The sequence below is a fragment of the Carassius carassius genome, chromosome 50 (genome assembly GCF_963082965.1).
Source record: "Carassius carassius chromosome 50, fCarCar2.1, whole genome shotgun sequence".
NCBI lineage: Eukaryota > Metazoa > Chordata > Actinopteri > Cypriniformes > Cyprinidae > Carassius > Carassius carassius.
Genome location: NC_081804.1, coordinates 12,744,824 through 12,767,366, shown reverse-complemented (window position 1 = coordinate 12,767,366; position 22,543 = coordinate 12,744,824). Strand labels below are relative to the sequence as shown.

At 39.3% G+C, this 22,543-nt stretch overlaps 1 protein-coding gene across 2 annotated transcripts in view; it reads left to right on the top strand.

Moving 5' to 3' along the window:
• Positions 1-22,543, top strand: part of LOC132133109 (nuclear receptor ROR-alpha A) — a 282,503-nt gene that overhangs the window by 215,657 nt on the left and 44,303 nt on the right. Inside the window, exon 1 of one of the 2 annotated variants that reach the window (XM_059545831.1) lies at positions 7,073-7,213. The exons of the other annotated variant lie outside the window; for it this stretch is intronic. Coding sequence (XP_059401814.1) covers positions 7,183-7,213 — 31 coding nt within the window. The 5' untranslated portion in view covers positions 7,073-7,182. Of the gene's footprint in view, positions 1-7,072; positions 7,214-22,543 lie in introns of those variants that run through there. 2 annotated transcript variants of the gene reach the window in all.

The following is a 22,543-nucleotide window of genomic DNA, read 5'->3' as shown; positions in this document are numbered from 1 at the left end:
ACAGCAACAGCAAGCAAACAGCCGCTTGGGGCCATCTGATGTTTTCAATTAGACTGAGCACAAGGGGAGTTTAATGCTTATCAAATTGTTTACTGCCAAATGTCTCCATATTATTAATACCTGGAAGGGTTCAAATTTAATTTGAAGTAAACGCTCTCAGTGTAGAGGAGGATTGGAGATTTGTTTGAGTAACATGTCAAACAGAGCTTTCTGTCTCTGGTCTCCGTGCTTTGTTCTTGGCAAGTCTGTTTGTATTTGCTCTAGACGTTTCGTCTGGTGACTTGCCTCGTTTTGTTTTGTTGATTATTAATCTTTGCTTACAGCACAATTTCATTTTGATGATTTTGTAAATATCTGTTTCTTAGTTAGAAAATTCATTGTATGCTATATGGAGTTTGAACAGTTTTTAAATATAAAAATTAAGCTTCGGTGTTTCATACGAACTTTGAAAGTTCCAATATCAAGTGGGTATTTGGTGATATTTTATTTTAAGCCGTCTCCCCAAAGTGGTATCCACAACGTGATATGAAACCAATCTCATTGGCCCATTTTTCAATAATTGCTTCCAAAACTGAGTCTGAGTCATTCTTTGAAGCACAGTGTCATTATACAGAAGAAACCCATATTTTGGTTTTTGTGCAGTGCTAGTGGGAGCACGTTGTCTGGATCTTGTCGGGGGGATTCATTTCGGTCATGTAACCCTCTTTCTTCATCTTCTGTGAAACTCAAACACGGCATTGTGAAATTTGGAGTCCCGCAGCGTCCTTAAAAGAAATGGTTCTTTAGAAATTGAACACTTACTCTCGGTGGCTAGCTGGTTTTAGAGATTAATTTTTAATGATGATTTGAGAACCTTTTGTGGTGTTTAAGCATGATCAAACATCTCAATTAGATATCCCCAACCTACATTTCTGGATTATTAAATCAGTGCTAAAAACTATCTTGAAAATAAACTCAGTGTTTCTCAAAAGAAAGAAAGAAAGAAAGAAAAAAACATCATCTAACGTCTTCCTCTCTTTCAAAGAAAAGAAGCCCAATAGTCTTGTCTATTTATCCTGGAAATAGATATTCCCCTTGTTGTCGGAGTGATTTATTGAAGTCCTCTTCTCAGATGGAAGTCACAGGAAATTGCCTGGAATAGCTCTAAATTGGTTTATGATTGTTTTATACGGGCTCGTGCGCTTACGGTTTGATATTGTGCCCCCACACTCTTCACCATATGTATTAAACTGATCCAAATTGAGGTTGTTGGTGTGTATTTAGGGGAACTTCTTAATTCAGTAATGGCCTGAACTGGATGCCATGTCAATTTCGGCAGTACTGTGAGAAAGTACCACTTCTATGATATATCTGTTGTTACCCTCGTCAAGCAGTAGCTTTAGCCTCTATCTGGTGATCATGTTGTTGGATGTATGCTTTTGATAAACTCATATTAGTTCCTTCCTGTGAGGTCTAGAGGTAATCTCTTCTCACATACTGTTCGTTACATGTGTCATCCTCTTCACTTTACCTCTGAGTAATTCAGTAAACCTTCAATCAAAGAATAGGTGACTAGAGTGAACAGGCTCTTGTGATTTTATGTAAGGATGTGGTTTTTGGTGCTAAGAAGCATAATGCATAATAAGTCACAAGCTATGTTAGGTGCAGCAAGACATTAGACATTTGTTACGCATTTAAAATCCATAATAGTGTAACATAATATTCAGCATGAAATAAATAGGATCAGAGTAGGTTGTTCAGTTACTAGTCGTTTACGCTTGTTTACCAGCAGTGATTTACAGTGTATGAATTGAGGCACAATATCAAGGATAGTGTTTATTTTTATTGAAAGTCAGAGTTACTGTTAGCATGCTAATGTAAGCATGCTATAACCTTTCAACTTAAGAAATTGAGTTTCTAAATTCCTAAACCATTGCTGCATCTGTCAAAATATTTTATTTATTTATTTATTTATTTCATGAATTGGCCATTTTAATTTAAACTTGGAAAAGTGTTAGATAATTGGTTTATTATTATTTTGCCATGTCCAATGTGGCATTGGTAATGTTCAAAATCTCTTTAAGGCAAGTCACATTTTTCGGCATCTGAAATTGAGACTAAAATACTAAAATCTCCAAAACTGTCAGTACAAATTAAGTACAAATTACACACAACAACTCTGGTACCATAAAATGTGCCTTATTTATTTATTTATTTAGTTTTATGGCCATACCACAAAATAAATAAATAAATAAATAAATATAAATTGCCTTTTGGCATTGTTTCTGCCATACTCTGGTGATTAATCTATAGACATGTTGTAGCATTTTATTTAATGGAATGTATAAATACATAAACCATAGATTATAGATTATATAATTTATTTTAGATTAGATTATAGATTATAGTTTACATACGTAGTCAGTCTTCATCAGTTCTAATGGATCCTTTTGCATCAGAAGAATAGTGGTTTCAGAAGTAGAGAAAGTAGTCGAAAGTCTTCAATTAAAGTCTGTGTGTTCCATTAAAGCAAACTCCTTCCTGCCATGGAGCTGTGGTTTCAGTGTTGAGGAGAGGCAGGAGTTAAAGAGGATCGAGGATCAGCTGTTGTTCTGCCCGTGCGTGGGATGCTACTGACAGACTGCTAATGAGCCCATTATCGGCTGCAGTCCTCAGCCTGGCTCCTCGGGGGCACCAGTGGATGCTCTGCATCCCCTCTCAATTGAATTCCATCCCACAGGGGTTGTTTACAATAAATACATTTGCTTGAATTAATCAGGAAGTAGAGAGCCAGACACTTGACTAGGGCTGCCGTGTTTACGGAGATAGACAATGAAACGAGATTGACAGAGCCCACCAACAGCCATCGCTGGGCCGCGGTAGGGATACACCCACGCGGGGCCTATATTTGAAAAAACAAGTTGGTTAGAAGATCGTCTTATGAAGATCATTTTATGAAGAACCAGACTGATGTGTAGCTGTGCTGGAGGCAAAAAATGGCACATGAAATATGGTGTAAACAAAGGTTATACACTTTACTGATCTCATTCACCTCATATAATGTTTCATGTGATTTATAAAAAATGGGATGTTGCTGGATCAACATCTTTTGATGTTCCTGGAACAATGTTAACATCAACCAACCTCTGGTTCAAGGGTGTAAATGTGATTTCATCTAGTAGAACATGTTCCTGGATCAACATCATTGTTGCTCAACAATATTCCAATTAGATTTGTGAGATGAGTGAGGAGATCACTTCATGTTTAGACTTACAACCAGGGTTAGGGGCTTATACACCATTCTTATTCACCAATCATTTCCCTTTGATTGTATGGATAATTTATGGATAAGGTTAAGTTTAGCGGAGGTATAAAGGTGGGACTTCGTTTTTGGACAGAAATGTTGTTCCAGGATCAGCAAAAGATATTGATCCAGGAACATGTCTTGCTTGGCAAAATCAAGGTTACCGTTTATAAGGTTAAGTTCTTTGGCGCCATGATTTTGCCAAGTGAATGTGTTCCTGGATAAATGACTTTTGTTGAGTTTTGAAACAACATTCCTCTCAATAGCTCCTAATCCCAAATTGTTTGATTGGAAGGTTGCACCAGTACCAATAAAGTTGCTAATCCAGGAACATGTCCTACTTGGCAATTCACGGTCACTAGGTAGGGTTAGTGCTATGGTTGAACAAAGCAATTCAATCAATTAATTGCCTGAAAATAGGCAGTGTCTTCGGAGACTACCATTAAACTCCACAGGCCTTGGTTCCAAGTTTGGGAAAGCTGGGTTTGAAAGGAGGGGTAATGCATTCCAGGGCATGGAGTGGAGAAGACGAGTCCTGTCTGGTGACAGCTGTTGTTATTAACACCACTTAATTCCTCAGTTGATTGTTGCAGTTCTTCACAGTTTGATTTTTGACACCTCAGAGATGCTGACATCTCCAGTGACTGTTTGGGGACAAACTAGGAAATTACAGAGTGTGATTTGACACGCCTCGCTGGTCTAAATACCAAGTGTTTTGTAGAGACCAATGCTTTTGTATATCACTGATAGTCATCACTCTTATGGGTGGCATAGTGGTTATATCATGCGGTAATGTATATTCAATTTGAGAAGTTCGATGTATGAGCTACAGTTACCCACAGCTGTAAACATTCACACAAACGACAGACAAATGTTCCACTATCCTTTTCATCAGTAACTCTCAAAGCCACATACATGTTTTTTCCACCATTACTGATAACTCATTTGTAGTCTGGGGTTATCAGAGATCTAGAGGTTTAGGAAGATGAGAATGTGCTATTAGATTTTGCATGCGAGTGCACATGCAGCCTTTTTTCTACTCCACGTACACACGTGTGCGCCTGAACTGCACTGCCCAGAGGCTACAGCACGCTGTTCAGAAAGCCTTTCTCTCAGCACTCTGCTCTAACCACAGCACTGTTGCTAACCTACCTACCACAAGTATCTCAACAAAGCGAAGCAGTTTAGCCTTACCACAATCTGCAGTTTGACTGACTCACCAAAAGCAGAAGCACCACGGACAAAAACACAGTAGCCTAATAGAAGTAAAACAGCCCACTGCTAACACTAATGCTAACAGCACAGCATGACACTAGCTAAACTACCTCCACGGCAGCTAATGCAACTTTGCGGCTGCTTCGGTGTGGCTAATTTTCATCTATGGTACACATCATTTGATAATCATGGAGGGGAAATTATATTTTGCTTATTAAGCAGAGACCGTTGACGGATTAGTGTTGACATAACATGAGTTAATTTATTTTCACTGCCTCTAATGGATCACACAAGAGGTTGTGATCAGATGGTAATTTCTGAGATTTATGGCATCAGGTGCGGGGTGTGTATTTGCATTTTTTTTTTTCAGGGGATTTACAGTACATTTATTTCTGCTCATTTGGTGTTTAATTGGAATATCAACCACAGCCATTCAGGTAAACAGAGATTTTACCTTTAGCCTATCACACATACAAACATATTTATAACTCTAAATAAAAATACATATACTGTGATATGATATCCATAGTGTAGTTTCTATTAAACTACTATTGTGTCTACAGCTTATAAGTATAACAAAACCCTAATACATTAACAAGGGAACTCCAAATGTCAATGTTAAATGTATTTATTTATTTATTTTAGTAGTTAACAAGAAGTTACTACTGTATTTAGTTGAAATATGGTTACTATTTCAAAATGTTTGTGAGTGAAATTGAAAATATACAGTACATTGAAGGTGAAATAGTTTTTTTTTTTAATCAAAAAAGGTGTATGTTTTATTATGCTGTTCACTAATACAGTACCTGTATTAGGGCTTGAATAATGCTATTTTAAAATATTGATTGGGTAATTGAAAAACATATTTTTTCACTTGAATATTCTATAAAATATAAATTTATTGTGAATAAATAATGATTATATTGCTGTTTTGAAGGAAAACTGAAATGGATTAGTTTGTGTGTGTGATTTGATTACTCATGAATCCAAGGTTAATTGTTTCAATTATTATTACATGGGAAATAAAATAAAATATATTATATATATATATATACAATATTGAATTGTTCAATAGGATTTTTATTAGAGGTAATGCTTTAGATGATTCAATAATATGATTCTCTCTCTCTCTCATAATGCAATGAAATATTGCTATCTGAAATTCATGTTAGTCCTAGGTGGAGATGAGAAGAGCAGGGGCTTATTTATGAAGCTCAAAATGGAGCTGGGTTTGGTTTGTGGCCGGAGACAGCTCTCTCTAAGACCAGAATCATGAGCAGCCAGCTGCTAAGAAGCCTGAGCAGATTATTAGAGAGAGAGAGAGAGAGAGAGCTAGAGAGAGGGGGTCTCTGACGGAGCGATGGAGAGAGAAAATGAAAAGGATGGTGAGATAGTGAAACTCATCAGACAGTCTCTGTGTGGTGGAAGGATCAGTATGAGTCCCTCTCTCTTCCTCTCTCTCCTGCTATCTTCTTGAGCTCAGCTGCCAGGGCAGCCCGTGTGAGCGCCTCTCTCAGCAGGCAGGACACCGAGCGGCAAGAGAGGAAAAGATGAAACCACCCTCCTGGAGGGAGGTCAGAGAAACGGCCAGTAACACACTTTTGCTTGCTCTCTCTCTCTCTCCGAAAACATCTGGAGTTGCTTGCAGCCTCATCGTCCCGTCTAATTGAAGCACAAAGGAAGAGAGAGACTGCCGTCACAGTGCCAAGACAAAAGAAAAAATTTGTTGTTTTTTTGGATTCTCGCCTTTTTTGCCCCTACTATTTCATCAGCTTTATTGGCAAGATAAAATAAGCTCTGCTTTGCTAAAGCATTAGTCACATTATATATACACACATGCATACTAGAGAGGACAGCGCGTTTGTCTGGGGGGAAATGTCCCGGGACCTAAAAATGGGTGTCCAGGAAATTATACTATGGTACAGTATACTAATTAGACTCATAAAAAATTGTCCAGGACCTCTTGCTTAATGAATTAGTTACTTAGAATGGGTCACAGTGAACAACTAGTCAACTCGACAACCAATCACTCGATTAGTTAGGTCCAACTAATTAATCTAGATTACATTTTTACACACAAAATTCTATAGATGTACTATCCGAAGGTATATATATATATAGGCCTATATATATATATATATATATATATATATATATATATATATATATATATATATAAAAAAATTGAATTGTGCTTCTGTTCTGTAATAATAATAATTATTATAATAATCATTGTAAAAGACCTCCTATTCATCCCTTTTTTATAAGTCCTTGCTTTTTTTGGTTTCGTTTTTTTACAAGCTGAAAAAAAAGAACTTGTTTGGTAGTGTGCTTCTGTTATGACTTTCTCTTGTTTGGGATAAAGCTTAAGAGACAGTGACAGTCACCCGGTACCCCCCTCACCCATCCCATCAGCCCGGTCACAGCCACTGCGTCTGTAGAAAAAAGACCCAACCCCCTTTTCTCCTCCCTCTCACCTTTCATTGGCCGCCTCCTTTGCCAATCACAACCCAGAGGCGTGTCTGAGAGTGAGGGAGCGCTGATGTCAGAGTCACATGGATTCTGGTGTGGTCATGCGAGTGCAGCTGAGCGGCAGAGCTATGCTGGCCAGCTGCTGCTGAAACAGCAGTGGACTGCTTGAGCTAGCACTCGCGATACCGCTCGCCTATGGACCGCCAAGCTTAATGATGTATTTTGTGATTTCAGCTATGAAAGGTAAGAGGAGAAAAGCATGCCGGGGTTATGTTTGTCCTTTTTGTAAACTTCCTTCTTTTGCGAGCGAGTCGAGCTGCAAAGGGCTTTATTCATAGTCAGCCAACTCACTGTTAGAGCGTCTCGTGGAAAGAGAGAGAGAGAGAGAGGGGGGCATTGGGGCTTGTGCAAGTTTTTGTTACAGGAAAATTGTTGTGCCATTGTTTTACATTTCTATTTTGTAAGGAAATTAAGTTAGTGCTTTGATACGAATGAGAAAGTTCTGTTGCTGAAACAGCTTAATGTCAAACAAAAGGCTATTTGGCTGCTGATGCCTGATATTTTTCTGTTCCTGAGATGGAGTTGGAAATAAAATATTTTGGAAATTCAACGAATTGAATCCTTTTTTTATTATTTTATATACTCAAAATTTCAGTTTTCAGACAAGAATTGGTGGTCTCGATGCCCCAAGTCAGAAACCGAGAGTGTTTTTGGGTTGTTTATGGGAAAAGGTCAAGGAGAGTTTGAGTCGGGATGCAGGACTTGTCGACTGGCAGTCGTTTGGGTTGACGTCGGCGTCTGTCGTGTTCCACTGACCTAATTTTTGGGCCGTGAACAACCAGGGTGATCTCCACACCACTATACTGGTGTTGATCCTGCCTCCGTAATCCTTCTCGCCGCCCCCCGCCCCCCCCAAAACATACACACTCATCTGCCATCTCTAGGCTGGATAACCTGAATTCTCATATTCACCTTTTTTCATTTAAAGTCTCTCTCTTTTTTTAAAATATACATACACTTTAAAATACATACACTCTCCATCCTCTTTGTGAGCACACACAGCTGTCATTCTGTATTAGGCGAGAGGTGTTGAAAGTGGAAAAAGCAATGGATGTTGGTGTTGAGCCGCGGTAACACCAATCTTCTCCTTCACACACTTTCCGTGAATCTCCCACTGAAAGCTTTTTGACAGTTCACCTCCACTGCACTCACAGTTATTGCATTAACCCGACACCGAACCGCCTCAAAATACTTGTTTCTGTTTGTTGGAGCTCAGTTAAATAGCATACGTTATGTATTAAATAGATTTATGCAGCATCAGAATGCATCGCTAAGCCATATTTGTAATATTGAGTAAAAAAAATATTTAGGCAAATTTTCCAGTTTGATTTTGCAAGGAATTGCAAGGACGTGTATTGAAGTTTACATTTTATGAATCTGTTCTCCTTCTTGTTAAGATCTTTGAGTATTTGGATTGTTCATACCTTCTCAGGCATCTGAATGTGAAAGCATGTTGTCTGAGTGTACGTGTGGGTTTAGTTTTTTGCATGCATGCAGACTTTAATGTGTGTTTGTGGGTATGATCGTGCAAGTGTGTGTATGTGTGTTGTGGAGCTGGAGCAGGTGTATGAGTTAGCCTCTGACCCCATGTCTCATGTGTGGGTTGTGTTGAAGAGGCTTAAAACTGAAAATAGAGCTCTTGGAGACTGGAGGAATGCATAATCGTAGAACCAAAACACATTTACAGGGTGTCTAACTTTAATAAAAGGATGTCTAATGTTTTAGAGATGTTGATACAGTTTGTGTGGAATATTTCCTACTGTTTTATTGAGGTTAATACTGTTTGCAGTGACTCCGTTCAAATATTTTGATAGGATTGTGTATCATTAAATGCGTTCTATTGAAAACTCTTCATGTTTTTATGTAATTTCAATTTTGAAATGTAAAAATCATGAATAGACATGCTTGCTCATTTATTTAGTGTTTGTTTGTAATTTCAGTTCAGCATCGTTATCAGAGCAGTTGACTGATTGCGACTCTGATTTTGCTGTGAAACCACATTGCATTTACGTCTGGCAATTGCTAAGTGTTTGCTTTGCAAGTCATTTGACAGGCATGTTGTTAAAGATGCTAATGCCTCTTTTTTTCTTGGTAATACGATACGGTTATCTGTCTTTTTTCCGATCATCCCTCCTTTTTCCTTTCCTCTTTCCCAGCCTCCTAGCCACACACTTTCCTTTCAAGTACCTAATTACCTGTAATGGAAACATCCCTCTCATTACCCTATGCAAATAAGCTAGTCTTCTCCACACAATTAAGATGAAAACTCCAAATATTAATTACATAATTAAAGAAAGTTGTTTGATGTGCCAAAGACAGAAAAAAACAGGCCTGTTTCATCTGTGTGGTAATTAACCCTTTAATAAGCTATAAAGTATGCTGGAAAAGAGCTGTTTGAAATCTTCTCACATTTTTTGGTGTGCAGTTTGCACGTGTTCTGAAAAGTACCTGACCAGAATGAATATAAATGCATGTAGACGTTACAAACAAAGTTAAAGCAAATAATATTTGCATGCAAGTGAACGTTAGTGGCTTGCTTTTTCTCTCTCTTAAGTCAATAGGCTAGTTGAGTGTTCTTGACTAGTGTGATTCTCTGGGCACTTTGGTAACACAGCAGAGGTTAACAAGATTGGCTGTAATCCAGTAAGCCACAAAGGACAGAAAGAGGGCAGGCAAAATCAGATTAAGTTGAAGTAAAGATGTAGCCCACTAGCTAGGGGTTAAAAATAAAGAGCGATTTTACTGGCCAGCAGGAGTGTAAAGTGGACTATTTCTGCAGCGGCTTCTGATTTTGCAATGGAGCGGGGTAAGGAGTCACTTTTATGGATGTTTAAGTGCCACTTGCTGTGTGTTAGTGTTTCTGCATTAAATATTAAGCATATGGCAGTTTCAAAAGTTCAAAATGTAAAAACCTATCAAATTATCAAATAAATTGTATTTGTCTTTGAATGTTGTGCTAAAAGCTATTATCTTTTTTACAGATGCTATGCTATAAATAGCCAATTCTTGGTCAGAATAAGTTTCAAAATAAACCAGATTTATTGTAATGGGCAAAAAAACTGTGTGAATATAAGGACTGAAACATACTCAAATGTCACTGTCTTGTATTCCAAAATGTATAAGAAAGTACATTTTGGAAGTATCAGAAGTTCAGAATATAAAACCCAACATCTGGAAAAGACGTTACATTTGATGTCACATTAAAATCGTAAAAAAAAAAAAATATATATATATATATATAATAATAATTATATATATATTATTAAGAACACTCTCTTTCTAAGTGGTTGAAGCTTAAAAATAAAGCAGAATTTATTCTGACAGGTAAACAAACTAGCTTTTCGAATCTAAGGCCTGAAATGTACTCTATTGTCACTGTCTTTTATTCTGAGACATCTAAGAAAGCAATTTAAAACTGGTTGCATTCTCATGGTAGCCACAGGGGGCGCTATTGCTAACTGTTGCATAATCTTTTCTTCTATGGTCATGTTCTTGCAGGTCATTGTTTAATTGGACAGGTGTTTGAAGGTAACACTATTGCCACCTTAAATGATGAGGTTAGTTAATGCTAGGGCAATGCAAGAACATAAGTGTGTACAGAACAACAAAACAACATTTTAACATTTGCATACTTCTGTAGAGTGTTTTGTCAGAATTTTGCAACGCAAGGTTAGTTTTATACTTAATGTCATTGCAGCATAATGTCTGACTGCTGTGTAATCGACTTTAATCTAGTCCAGTCTAGACCTGCCAAAAGACATGACTGGATCAAACCAAGGGATCAATCCTGGTGTGTGGAAGTGGGCTTTGGATTGATAAGAGTATATACACACACGCAAACACACACAGTCTGTCATCGTTTCTCTTTGGAGGTTGAGTGACCATACTCCACCACAGCTTGTGAAAGAAACTGAGTGGCACATTTCCACAGGTTATTACAGTTTGTGGCATTTAAGAGAGAGAGAGAGCGATAGAGACTGTCGGAGTGTGTATGAGTTTGTGTCAGAACTGTGAAATGCATTACCTGCCAGCTTGGGCACGGTGACTGCTTAATGAGATATTGACTGGCCATTGAGAGCATAGATTTTTGATTTAGCTCCAGTGGTGTGTGTGTGTGAGAGAGAGAGAGAGAGTGTGTGTGTTTGATAAAAGCATCCAGACGGTCTGAAGACGGGGAGAGAGGGAGAGAGGGGGGATGAATGAGTGAATTTGAGACTGAGCAATGAAAGAGAGTAGAAAACACAGAGAGAGATAGAGAGAGAGAGAGTTTCTCCGTAGAATTGTAATCTGGCACTTCTCCTGGTTACCCATGCCATGCACGGACACACCCATCCTCACGCTACATCTGAGCCCTGGCACCTCGGACAGTTTGGCATGAATCCCATGTGCCAGTCTCGACTCACCCTCTTGGCAGGCAAGACAATCTCCACTCCAAAGAAAATAGATCCTTGTTACATCAGATGCTCTTGTCTCCACTCCTGTTATCCCCTTAGACTTTGAGTCAACATGAAACAAATATTGACCCTATTTACTTTCCTAATATGCAATTTTATGGCTGGTTCATTAGTACAGAATTTTTAAGAATAAAAAAAACATATTTATAACTCATCTTCCAATGTTACTTTCTCCATATTTGAAACAACTTTTTCTTTTCATCTGATCTCAGCAAGGCCACATAAAATAACATTCCAAGTTCAGTACAAGTTCATCTCAGTCAGCAGCATTTGTGAAATATTGTGTATTACTAAACATTTTGATTGACATGTCTTTTGTTTTTGTCATTTTCAAAAAAAAAAAAAAAAAACATCAAGGTTTTTCGTGATAGATATAACTCAGATATAACTTTAAATATAACCGTGTATATTTTGAGTATTTTAATGTTTATGTGTTGGCCCCATTCACATCCATTTTTAGTGGCCTACTGTAATCCATGTTTTGTAAGAAAATTTGAAATTAATTAAATATCTTGGACCCAGAGTATTCTTTTTACCCAGATTAAGTTTCAACTAGCAGGTGCCAGTGATCCAATCAACTCTTGACAGATAGATCAAGTCCCATCCTTTATTTTTTATCTTTCTGAATATCCCATTTCACTCGGAAATGTCACATTATGAAAGTAATTGGGTTGCGAATGTTGTTTGATGTTGACTAAACACTTCAAGCTATATAAGGTCTACTGATTATTGAACCATTTGCTTTAGATTTCGTGAAGTATCAAGCATTGTTTTTATGTTCGAGAGATTTGACTGTTCAGAGGGATAGTCGTCTCATGCCTTCTGAGTAATTTCCTACATTGACTCCATGTTAAGAGCACAGTCATAAGGAACCCTTTGATGTCTCAAGCTGTCAGAATGTATTTCAGGCCTGCCAGAATTTTCCTTCTCACAGTACTGCACTGATAACACATTCACCACAGGTCCAGCTGCACATACACACACACACCGACGGTGCTTGTATGAAGTGTACACCATGCACAAATGCTCTGTGTTCTCAAACACAAAGTAGGGTGAAAGGTGATTATTCTCACACTCGAGTGAAGTTGGGAAAGAATGAGAGATTGTTTTGATTTGAAGACAAGGGGAATGAGGATGTGGATAGACAGAATGCACAAGAACAAGACTAGGTATCCCAGACATACAGTGGTGAACATTTGTACATACTGCCTCATTTGTCTTTAAAGAGACCCTGGGAGCATAGCAGTCCACCAGGTCAGGGTTTACCGAAGATTCTAAGATTCAGATGAGGCTTTTACTCCAAGCCAAGGTTAGTTGGATGTACCTTGAGTGCAACTTATTTTACTCCAAGCCAAGGTTAGTTGGATGTACCTTGAGTGCAACTTATTAACTAAGCTGATGCTGATAGCTGTAATTGGGAAGGACGTATTTGGTCAGTGAAAACTAGTGCCCGCTATGCACTCCTCCAAGAGCAGATGCCGATAAGATTATAGTGTGAGACCGCTTTGCTCTTTACTCTCTTTCACACAGGCAAAATGCATCAAACCACAGTGGTGATTGAAGGTGCTCTTAGTCGCACTGGGCTTTTCTTGCACAACTTCAATTCCAAGCACGTTGTTTTGCCCCTTCAGGTTTTTTGTCGGGGGGTGTCTTTTTCTCCTTATCTTTTTGCCCCTCCTTCCTCCTTTTGAACACTCCTCTGAGAGCCGTCCACTAACCTTTTGAAGTTGCATCAAAGAGGAAATGGGGGAAAAAGCATTATCGATTTTGCGTTTTGTTAGACTCATATATAAAAGAATGGAGATGTGTGCAACAGAAACTCAGGACTGGGGTCTGGACTGCTTTCCCCGTTCTTTGCCCCTAAACGGATGAGTGAGAAACCTCCGGTGCTGACTACGCCACCCTGCCTCCTGGGGTTCCCAGGAGCCCTACTCCTCAAACCCATGCTTTTGTGCTACTAATCCCTGGGTAATTCAAATCCTTTTAGACAGACAAACCTGCTCTTTCTACCCTGAAGATGTCAGATCTCTTATCCCAACTCCATCGGACCAGTATCATCTTTCTTGTGAGCTCACAGATTTGACCCGCTTTCTCCGACAAGAACTGGGAAGGGTTGCCAAGGGTTTGCAGTTAATCAAATCTGCACTGCAGGCATGCATGAAGGAGTGTAGTTGTTTGTGTTTGGAGAGATTGAGCGATTGAGAGAAAGAGGGTGACCCAGGGGAGGTAGATGAGATCTGTTTGTCTCTGAGACCTCTGGGGCTTATCTCAAGTCATTCCTAACCCACAGAGTTTGATCTGGGATTGGGATTGTCTCGATTTTGTTATTGTTTTTCCGAAGGTTACGATTTCAGCCTCTGTTGCCAATCTCATACAAGAAGAAAAGGAAGGTTTGTCAGAACTCTGCTGAGCACACTTGTATAATATTTCAACTATATTTTCAAGACGCAATCTTTATTGTATTATCATCATGTAATACAGTGTGTCAATTTTTCATTGTGTCATTATTCTGCAGATTTTACACACAGCTCAGTCAGGAAGGATCCATAGAGGTATAAGAGAGATAATGCAGGTCTATTCTTAGAGCTTTTCTCTTTTCTCTAGTTTCTTTCACATTGCAATGACGATCTACAGCTTTTAAAGTTCAAGTATCTTTTATACACACATCAAGCAGTCTTACAAGTACTTGAGGACATAAATGTAAGATTTGGAATTCAGGTATCAGTCAGGTAAAGTTGTAGTTTTGAAATATTAAATGTACAAACAAGGAATGACATCAAAAAAGCCCTCACTTTTGGTTCACAGCGAGGAGCCAGGGTGCCACGGAGTGCATACTTGAGAGGCCAGGGGGTTCATCCTCCCTTCTTCACCATGGAGATCAGCTTTAATGTTCTCAAGAATGGCAGCAGAGAGAGGAGCAAAATGTGGGAGTATCCTTCTGAATTTTTATGAGATTAGGGAAAAGGACTGAAAGAGAGAGAGGGAGAAAGAGCGGGAGGAAGGCAGAACAATAAAAGCAGCTTCAAGTGGGAGGCTTGATTGTGGAAGGGAGATGAGCAACATTGCGTTGATTTAGAGGGGTTCCTGCCGGGGCCATTGAGGGTCCCGGTGTTTCACTCTTATCCAGTATGTTCCTCCTGATCAAGCACCTGTACTCACTCAAATCAGAAAACAACTGAAAGATAAATGGCACTCCAGACCACTAGATGGCACTGTGACAGAGGAAAATATAGTACTTTTTGAAAATGTTTTGGAAAGTAAATTGGAAGGTACAACTTTTACCTAATGATGCATTCACTCTGAAAGCAATTTGGTGACAAGGGCACCAGGCCTTGATCATGACACCTATGGAGTTGGCATGACAGTTGTAGTTGATACTTATACAGGAGAGTACAGACACCTAATGGCAACCAGAAGCAAATAAACTTGTTGTTTTAATTGCTGTATGTGTGAATAGAAACATGACTGCAGTTATATCTCAAGAAACATTGGCATGTCGTCTTCTGCATGCAGTCTAAGCGTAAAATTGTATCTCGAGGTTACTTTGATTAGGCCTGCTGTGTTCTAAACAAACCACATGGCATGAATTTAATTCTTTGCAACAACAAAGCCAGCCATTCTCAGCCATGTGTTATATATGCACATATATTTATTAGTAATTAAGTCATCCCTCCGTACTAATGATGCAGATGAAAGGATTTTTTTCCGTTATTTATTTATTTAAAGCATACAATAAAATCACCAGAGCTTTCCTGACTTTTTGAAAAACACAGAATGTTTTCAATAGAAACCCATGCAAATAGCATCATTATAAGAATGTCCTCAACTGAATGTATTACTCGATCCACATTCATTCCTTAAAAATAATGTATCACAACAAAATCAATTAGAAGCAATAGCTTTGCTAGTCAGAACAGAGCACTGACATTAGAGATGACAGGAATTGTTTGCCTGTTAAGAGTCCCGTGGGGTGATGGTTGGGGTTTCTGTTTGCTCTGTAGCAATGCATGGGTGTACCACAGTAGGGAAGAGGGACTGTGGAGAGGCCCTTGACCTGCGCCAGAGTGAAACCCAGAGCCCCTACTGTTTAAACAGACAGTCTGATTACTGATTAGGAGCTCATTCCCTGTTGTGTGGAGCAGTTTGCATGTCAGCATCCATTCTACCCAAAACTGCACTGATTAAGAATTGAGATGCCAAAGACAATGAAGCCTGGGCTAACTGTCTCTGCGTCTCTTTTGTTTTCTAACTGTTTGCTCCTTTTTTACAATCTCTTAAAGAAACCGTTTACCCACAATTGAAAGTTATGTCATTACTACTTCAATCTATCTATCTATTTATCGATGGATGGATGGATGGATGGATGGATGAATACTGCACTGTTGAGTGCTGGCGTTCACTCAGGGTCTGCTCTAGAGAGCCAGTAGTGTTTTGTTGTTGTTTTGAAGGCTTTTTTTCTCCTCTCTTACCCCATCTCTCTTCTTTTGTTGTTCCCCTGGGCTCCTTGTTGGATGAGAGCTCTCCCTTTGCTGAGCACAGGTTCTTGTCTGTTCTTCTTCTCTCTCTCTCCCTCCCTCCCTTTTTCTTTCTTTTCCTCTGTCTGGAAGTATGCTGTGAAGCTGTCCATCCTGAACAAGAGCCGCATCAGCACAAGAGGCAGTGAACTCAGAGTCCACATTTCTGTCTTATCTTATCTTATTGGCCCAATCCCCAAAAAACTGTGACATCCTAATACACAGCAAAAATGTGCTTAGACAATAAGGAACAGCATTTTAGTAAGTAGTGCTCCAGTGACAGCTTTTGTACCATTTATTTCCTGAGAGTGTATTTTTTTAATGCTGTAAGGGCCCCCAGTTGAAAATTCTACCAATTTTCCCAGTAAGATATGTGGAACTTGTTACAAAATCACTCCCTTTACCGTTTCTGTTTAATAGATCACAACCACCTTTATTCCCATGCAGTGACTGGTCATTACACAGCAGCAGTTGTCTGCACTCCTTACTTTGTTTCTTTGTTTTGTTTTTGTCAATAGTTTCGAGGGACTGGAACGGTGATGATCGCAGCATTAATTTGTCTCGTATGTCGACTGAAGGACACAACATGCTCGTCCACAGAGAGCCTCCTGAATCACTATCACAGCCTCTCAGACCAGCACTTGTCTTAGAGTGTCACTCTATGAATAACATCACTCTGTTACCAGTTACACAATGTGGGCGGCTGTGAATTATAGCATTTGTCTTCACAAAGAGTGAAATCTCTTTGCAGACAGAGAATGACCGCATTATGCAGGCTTAAAAATGTCTTGCGCTTTTTCACAATTCTACATTATGGACTACAATCAGGGCTTGAATTTTGAACTGCAGGTATTTTGTATAATTTTACTCATTCCAGCAGGTTCCATGCTTATAATATGAGACGTTCCTGCAAACACATAAAGCCAGCTCAAATAGCTCACGGAAAAAGAGTTTTAAAAATAAAATATGTAAAAATACCAGTCTTGTTGTTTATTCACATAAACACAGCTGGTTATATCTAAAGTGAATGTAAGTAATCGAGGGAGAAAACACGCGTCAATATATTGGATCCATGCATCAGGTCTTAAAGTGACAGCAGCCTAACATTACACCTGCTGCTGTCTGCGTCCTTAATTTTAATCAAACAACAAAAGAAAAAAACATTTGTCTTGACTGAAAAACATTTGTAACTTTAAATGTAAGGAATCGCTTGTATTTATTTATACAGTAAAGACTATCTAGTGTTATTTGATTACTTTATTCAATTTCTGTATTGAGTACCTGAAAAATACTTTTAGACCTACATGAAAAATGGAAAGGCTTTTTTTTTTTTTTCCTTTTTTATTGTATGTATTTGTGCCATTGCTTGTAATTTCTTCATTTGTTTTTGTCTTCATGTTTTCTTCATTGAACTTTTTTTTTTTTCAATTCAATTCAGAGTTTCAAATCAAGTTTTCATGTGCTTCCTTTGTGCCCCAACTCACCCTCAAATTAAAAAATCCCCAGTTTTGCTTTGCCTAAAAAAAAACAATAAAAGTGGCACAGTTGACTCCAATCTCCCCTTTATTACAGCAAACAGAAAAACTCTGTACACTGTGTGAGACAATCAAGCTGTAATCTTGACTTTGCACTTTAAAAAAAAGTTATGAAACATACAAACAGATATACCGCTGCGAGGATGAGAGACAAAACATGCCCTTACGGGAGACTGTGCAACCACACTGTCTGAGACACTCACACACAGACAATGGAGACACGATGAGATTTGTTGCAAGATGCATAAGAGATGTTGTAAGGAAGATGTGTGCATATTGCTTTTGTGTATGTGGTGGCTGGTATGTGGTTTGTGTGTGTTTCTATATGGAGACCACAGAGAAAATTGTAGACAAATTAAACGTTTGTGCACTGCGTGAATATATGTTGGTGGGTTTGCCTGATCTCATCTGAACAGCAGGATTGTGCTTTTAACAGTTTACGTTTAACAAGTAAAAGGCAAAAGGAAACAGACACCAAAATCTGCATACGCACAAATGCCTTTGTTATAAAAGCATTTTCTTCCGACGCCCAGCGTCTAAACTGGTATTAACGCATGCGGGAGGAAAAACAAGATATCTTTGAAGCTCATTACAGTGATGTGTAACAAACATCCTTGAGATTAAACCAGATCAGTGGCTGAGCATCCTTAACATCAGCTGCTGTATGTTCTCTCTTTTCAGCTACGATCGAATCTCATGGCTACTCTAGCGCAAGACTCCAGCTAGCTTTAATTATGAGCTGAAATTGTAAATAAAGCTGTTGATGAGAGGAGTGTGAAAATTCTCTGGGAGACGTTAGCACAATAATGGGCAGCTGGCCCGGTCGAGGAGTCTCGTTTTTTGATCTTTGACATATTTCGTAGGCATTGATTAGACCGAGCCTTTGATCTGTTATGGGATACGTTGTTGCTTGGTTTAGAGGTTTAGGTAGTTTCATAATTTATACAAAGGGGATTTACGTGTGTGTGCGTGTGTGTGTGTGTGTGTGTGTGTTTGTTTTCGTTCTTTCCCAAGGTTGAGCAACCTTAAGAAAACAGTGCTTGCTATTATGTTCGTTTACAGCGCACCTCTCATTAGCAATCCCTGTGGTAATTTTCAGGCAGATAGTAAAAATATTCTCTTCCTTATATTCTCTCATACACAGGCAGACTGCGAGTCAGCACTGCATTATTGATCAATTTCAGCTGAAATAGATTGAGTCCTGCACATCCTCTAAATCTAAAGACAGAGGGACTGTGTGAGAGTGATGAATTCTTAAACACTTCTCAGGACAGTTTTACCCTCGTTTTTTAAGCGTGGAATATAAAAATGTCATCATGGTGTCCTTGAAAGGCAGGTTAACAGCGAAACTCACACAGTGAAGCCAATGAAGCATAGTTCTGTTGTGGGCCGCAGGGTAGGACTCGGAATCGGCCTGAATATTTAGCTAAAACAGCTAGTTGGTATAAAAAAATATTTTACCCCACTCCAAAAACAAAATGATGACTGAAATGTTGTGATATTAGATGGATGTTATATGTAGAAATATTTTTATGTATATATGTATAACTCTTTTATATATTTGTATATACAACTCTAGAGTTCTCTTTTTACTTGAAAATACATTAGACAGACTGTTGTATGCACAGCTTTGGATTTGCATCAGGTTTGGATTTGTAATTATATGTAACAATTGCTGCACTGCACCTTTTGGATTTAATATATCTTGTTTAATTGTTCAGCTCATAAGATGAGGCTACAAGACCTGAAATGGGAAGAACAGTGAGAATCGCCCTACTTCTGGGCATTATTTATTATAAATTGTACACCACAGCAATGTTTATTTATGAAATGATCATTTTAAATTTAAATTTAAACATAGTCATTTGGTCCCACTTAAGGCTGGTTCACACGGCAGGATAATTAGGCCGATTTTAGCCCCGATTCAACCCTTCCGACAATCTTAGGATGCTCCGATTATCGTAAAATAATCTGATCAAATATTCCTGCCGTGTGTGGTGTGTTAAGACTGCTCTCCTCTGCTCGGAAGGACGTCAGGACCGCTCCGATCTCAAATCGGGGATATCCAACATGTTGGATTTATTTGGCCCGATTTCTTCTCGTGTGTGGTGTCCCCCCTGGACAAACGATCACGCAGCCTGTGGACTGTGGCGTGTAGCCAATCAGAAAGCGAGGCGACGAGGCGGTGAGGAAGTACCGGGAAACAAAATCAAAACAGCCGGCGGCATGGCGCACCAGAAAGTCAGTGGAAACTAATATATGAACGTTTATTTAAACGGTTATTAATCTGTGTAATACGTAACAACATTTCTATGAGATAAAACAACAACCATATCATCCATATCATATCCATATCATGATGTAGCAAGTATAGTCCATGCTCGCGTTGTCTCCACCTCTTTGACCATCGCCTTTTCTTGTTTTTCTTATGTTTTTTTCCCGTTTAAAACAAAGCACAAACTATGGCCACTGCATCCTCTTCGTCCGCCATGATTGTTTACTCTGAAGTCACGTTTGATCTCGAGGGATTTTGCGAGATTTCCCATCTGACCTGGGAATGCTCGGGAGTCAAATCGGTTCGTGTGTGATGTGTTGATTTTACCCTGTGGCTGCACACCACACACTGTACGGCCAAAACTGTTAGACCCGTGATTTTTTATCGCCGTGTGTGGGGTCTCTCAGGTTATAAAATCGGCCGACAATTTTAAAATCGTCCCTTGTGAACCAGGCTTTAGGTTTTTTTTCTCCTCTGTATAAGCTGTTGATATATTTGAGCTGCTCGAATTCAATTACAAATGGCTGGTTGCTTATAATAGTGTATTATATTTTCCAGTGAGTTAATATGACTGGTATGTTAGGAAGACTCATTGATTTTGATACCATAACAGCACAACCCCCAAACAAATAGATTGAGTAAATCATGCAAAGATGAGGGGTTTACTTTTCAACCTATCCAAAAAAAAAATGGTAAAAAGATTCATTTCAGCCCAGAGCTCCTATTATGCAGGAAACAAATTGAGATTTATGGAATTAATGTGTATGCTGCATGAATCGAGATCTATTTTTGGTACGAAGAGCATTGCACTGTAAAATATGATTGGTTGCAGGAACGTTTCCCGAGTTTTGGAGGAACAGCCAGTGAGTCTTTGAGATGGGATTAGTTGTAGAATAGTGGCATAGATTGCTCACCATGTTTCCCCCCAGTGCCTGGCGTTTGTTGTCTAAATACAGTTTGAATGTGCCCTCGCTCTTGTGGTGGGTGGCTTGCTCTGCTCAAGGTCGTTTGGGATGGTAGCGCTCCATTAATAACACCTGTGAATCTACTGCATCTGTCTCCACCCCCATCTGGCACAGCCCCGCCAACTGCAACCACTTCCATTCCTCCCAGAGGATGGCGTGAAGCGAACCCACATTAGTGGAGAATTTGTAAAGCAGGTCGTGAAGGAATGCCTTCCATTTGATCATTCACAGCTTCAGAAGACACCATTCTCTCGCGTTTCAAGAACAGGCGTGAACAAGCAAGCTTGTTCATACATGAGCGTATGTTGTCTACATCCCAACATGCTACAATTGTCTACCAGACTCTGTGAGTGCAGTGAGGATGTGAGTTTTGGACCTGCTGGGTAATTCCCTATTTGTTGCACAGCCCAGCAGCTCTACTATGGGTATGCAATTGTCACAGTCGCAGACGTTTGCTGCAACCACATGACAAGGTGCTACTAGAGGAACCATCAAAGCCTGATTTTAAATGATGCATTTAATTACGTAAAATGGGAATTTGCATGTGTGTGGAGTGTTGGAGAGCTAGTGTGTGTGTTAGTACCTGTGTATGTTTGTTTGAGGGGTACGGTGAAACGATTATAGCTGTGTGTGGTATCCAGTGCACAGCAGGCTAGCAAACAGACAAGTTTAGTGCAGTAAAGGTGTTTGCAAGTGTGTGTATGTCAAGCAGCAATGGTGACAGGAGGGAGAGCTGCTCCATGCAAACAACAGATCTGTACTGTTCTGCCTCTAATAACAGGAGTCCTACCCCATAAATCCACAACTCATGTGTCTTACACTCTCTCTCTCTCTCTGTCGCACTCTACTTTTCTCCCTCCTGCCTTACTAAAGCTTAAATTAGCTTAAAAAACAGAAGTATTTGTGTATTACATCATCAGAAACGTTAAAACCTGAGAGAAACCTGATTACTTTAGTTACTTCAGTTTACATTATGCTCTATGCTAACCTCTACTCAGTTACTTAATCTGTAACTGATCCACATTGGAATTAACATTTTGGCTTACATAGTCAGTTGACTCAGACTACGAATAGGCAATGTTCCTGCTTAGTATCCACACCACAAACATTCTCAGATTAATGTGATAAAGAGAGCCCTGACTGGACAGGTAACTGGGGTCCAGAGATGGAAGGTTATCGTGCAAATCAGAATCCTGTTACCGTTCATTTCCTCCACCGACCGGGATGAACAGAATGAAGAATTTCAATGCCAGTGCGTGGCTGCCCTAGCTAGGGAGAGCATGTGAATCCAAATAGAATAGTTAAATTTTCATAAGAATTGCGGAGAGCTGCACAAACTCAGCACTTTCTTTCGATTTGCCTACACTGGAGGGCTACGGAAAGGGAAGAGGAGATGATGCATACCTTACAGTGGGGTTAAACAATCCAGGCTTAAGGAAGAATATTTTGTTTGATGGGTCCTAAGCTGGTGGTAATGAAATGCACTGACCCCACATGACGATTTGTACTACTTGGATCCACCATCATGATATACTCTTTAACAGGGACTGTCTGTACGAAATGGCACTACATATAGACCATTAGTTTTTTGCAATCGGTAGGTGTAGAATAAGGTTAAGTTCAGGTTCAAATCTCAGTTCCTGTCTAGCAAAGGTGAACCTGCCTAATGCCGATACTAAAAACACTCTTGATCCTAGAGGAGGTTCAGGAGAAAGAGATCTTAAACCGCAAGGCAAGGATTCCTTTCAGTAATCCACACTGGCTGCTGCC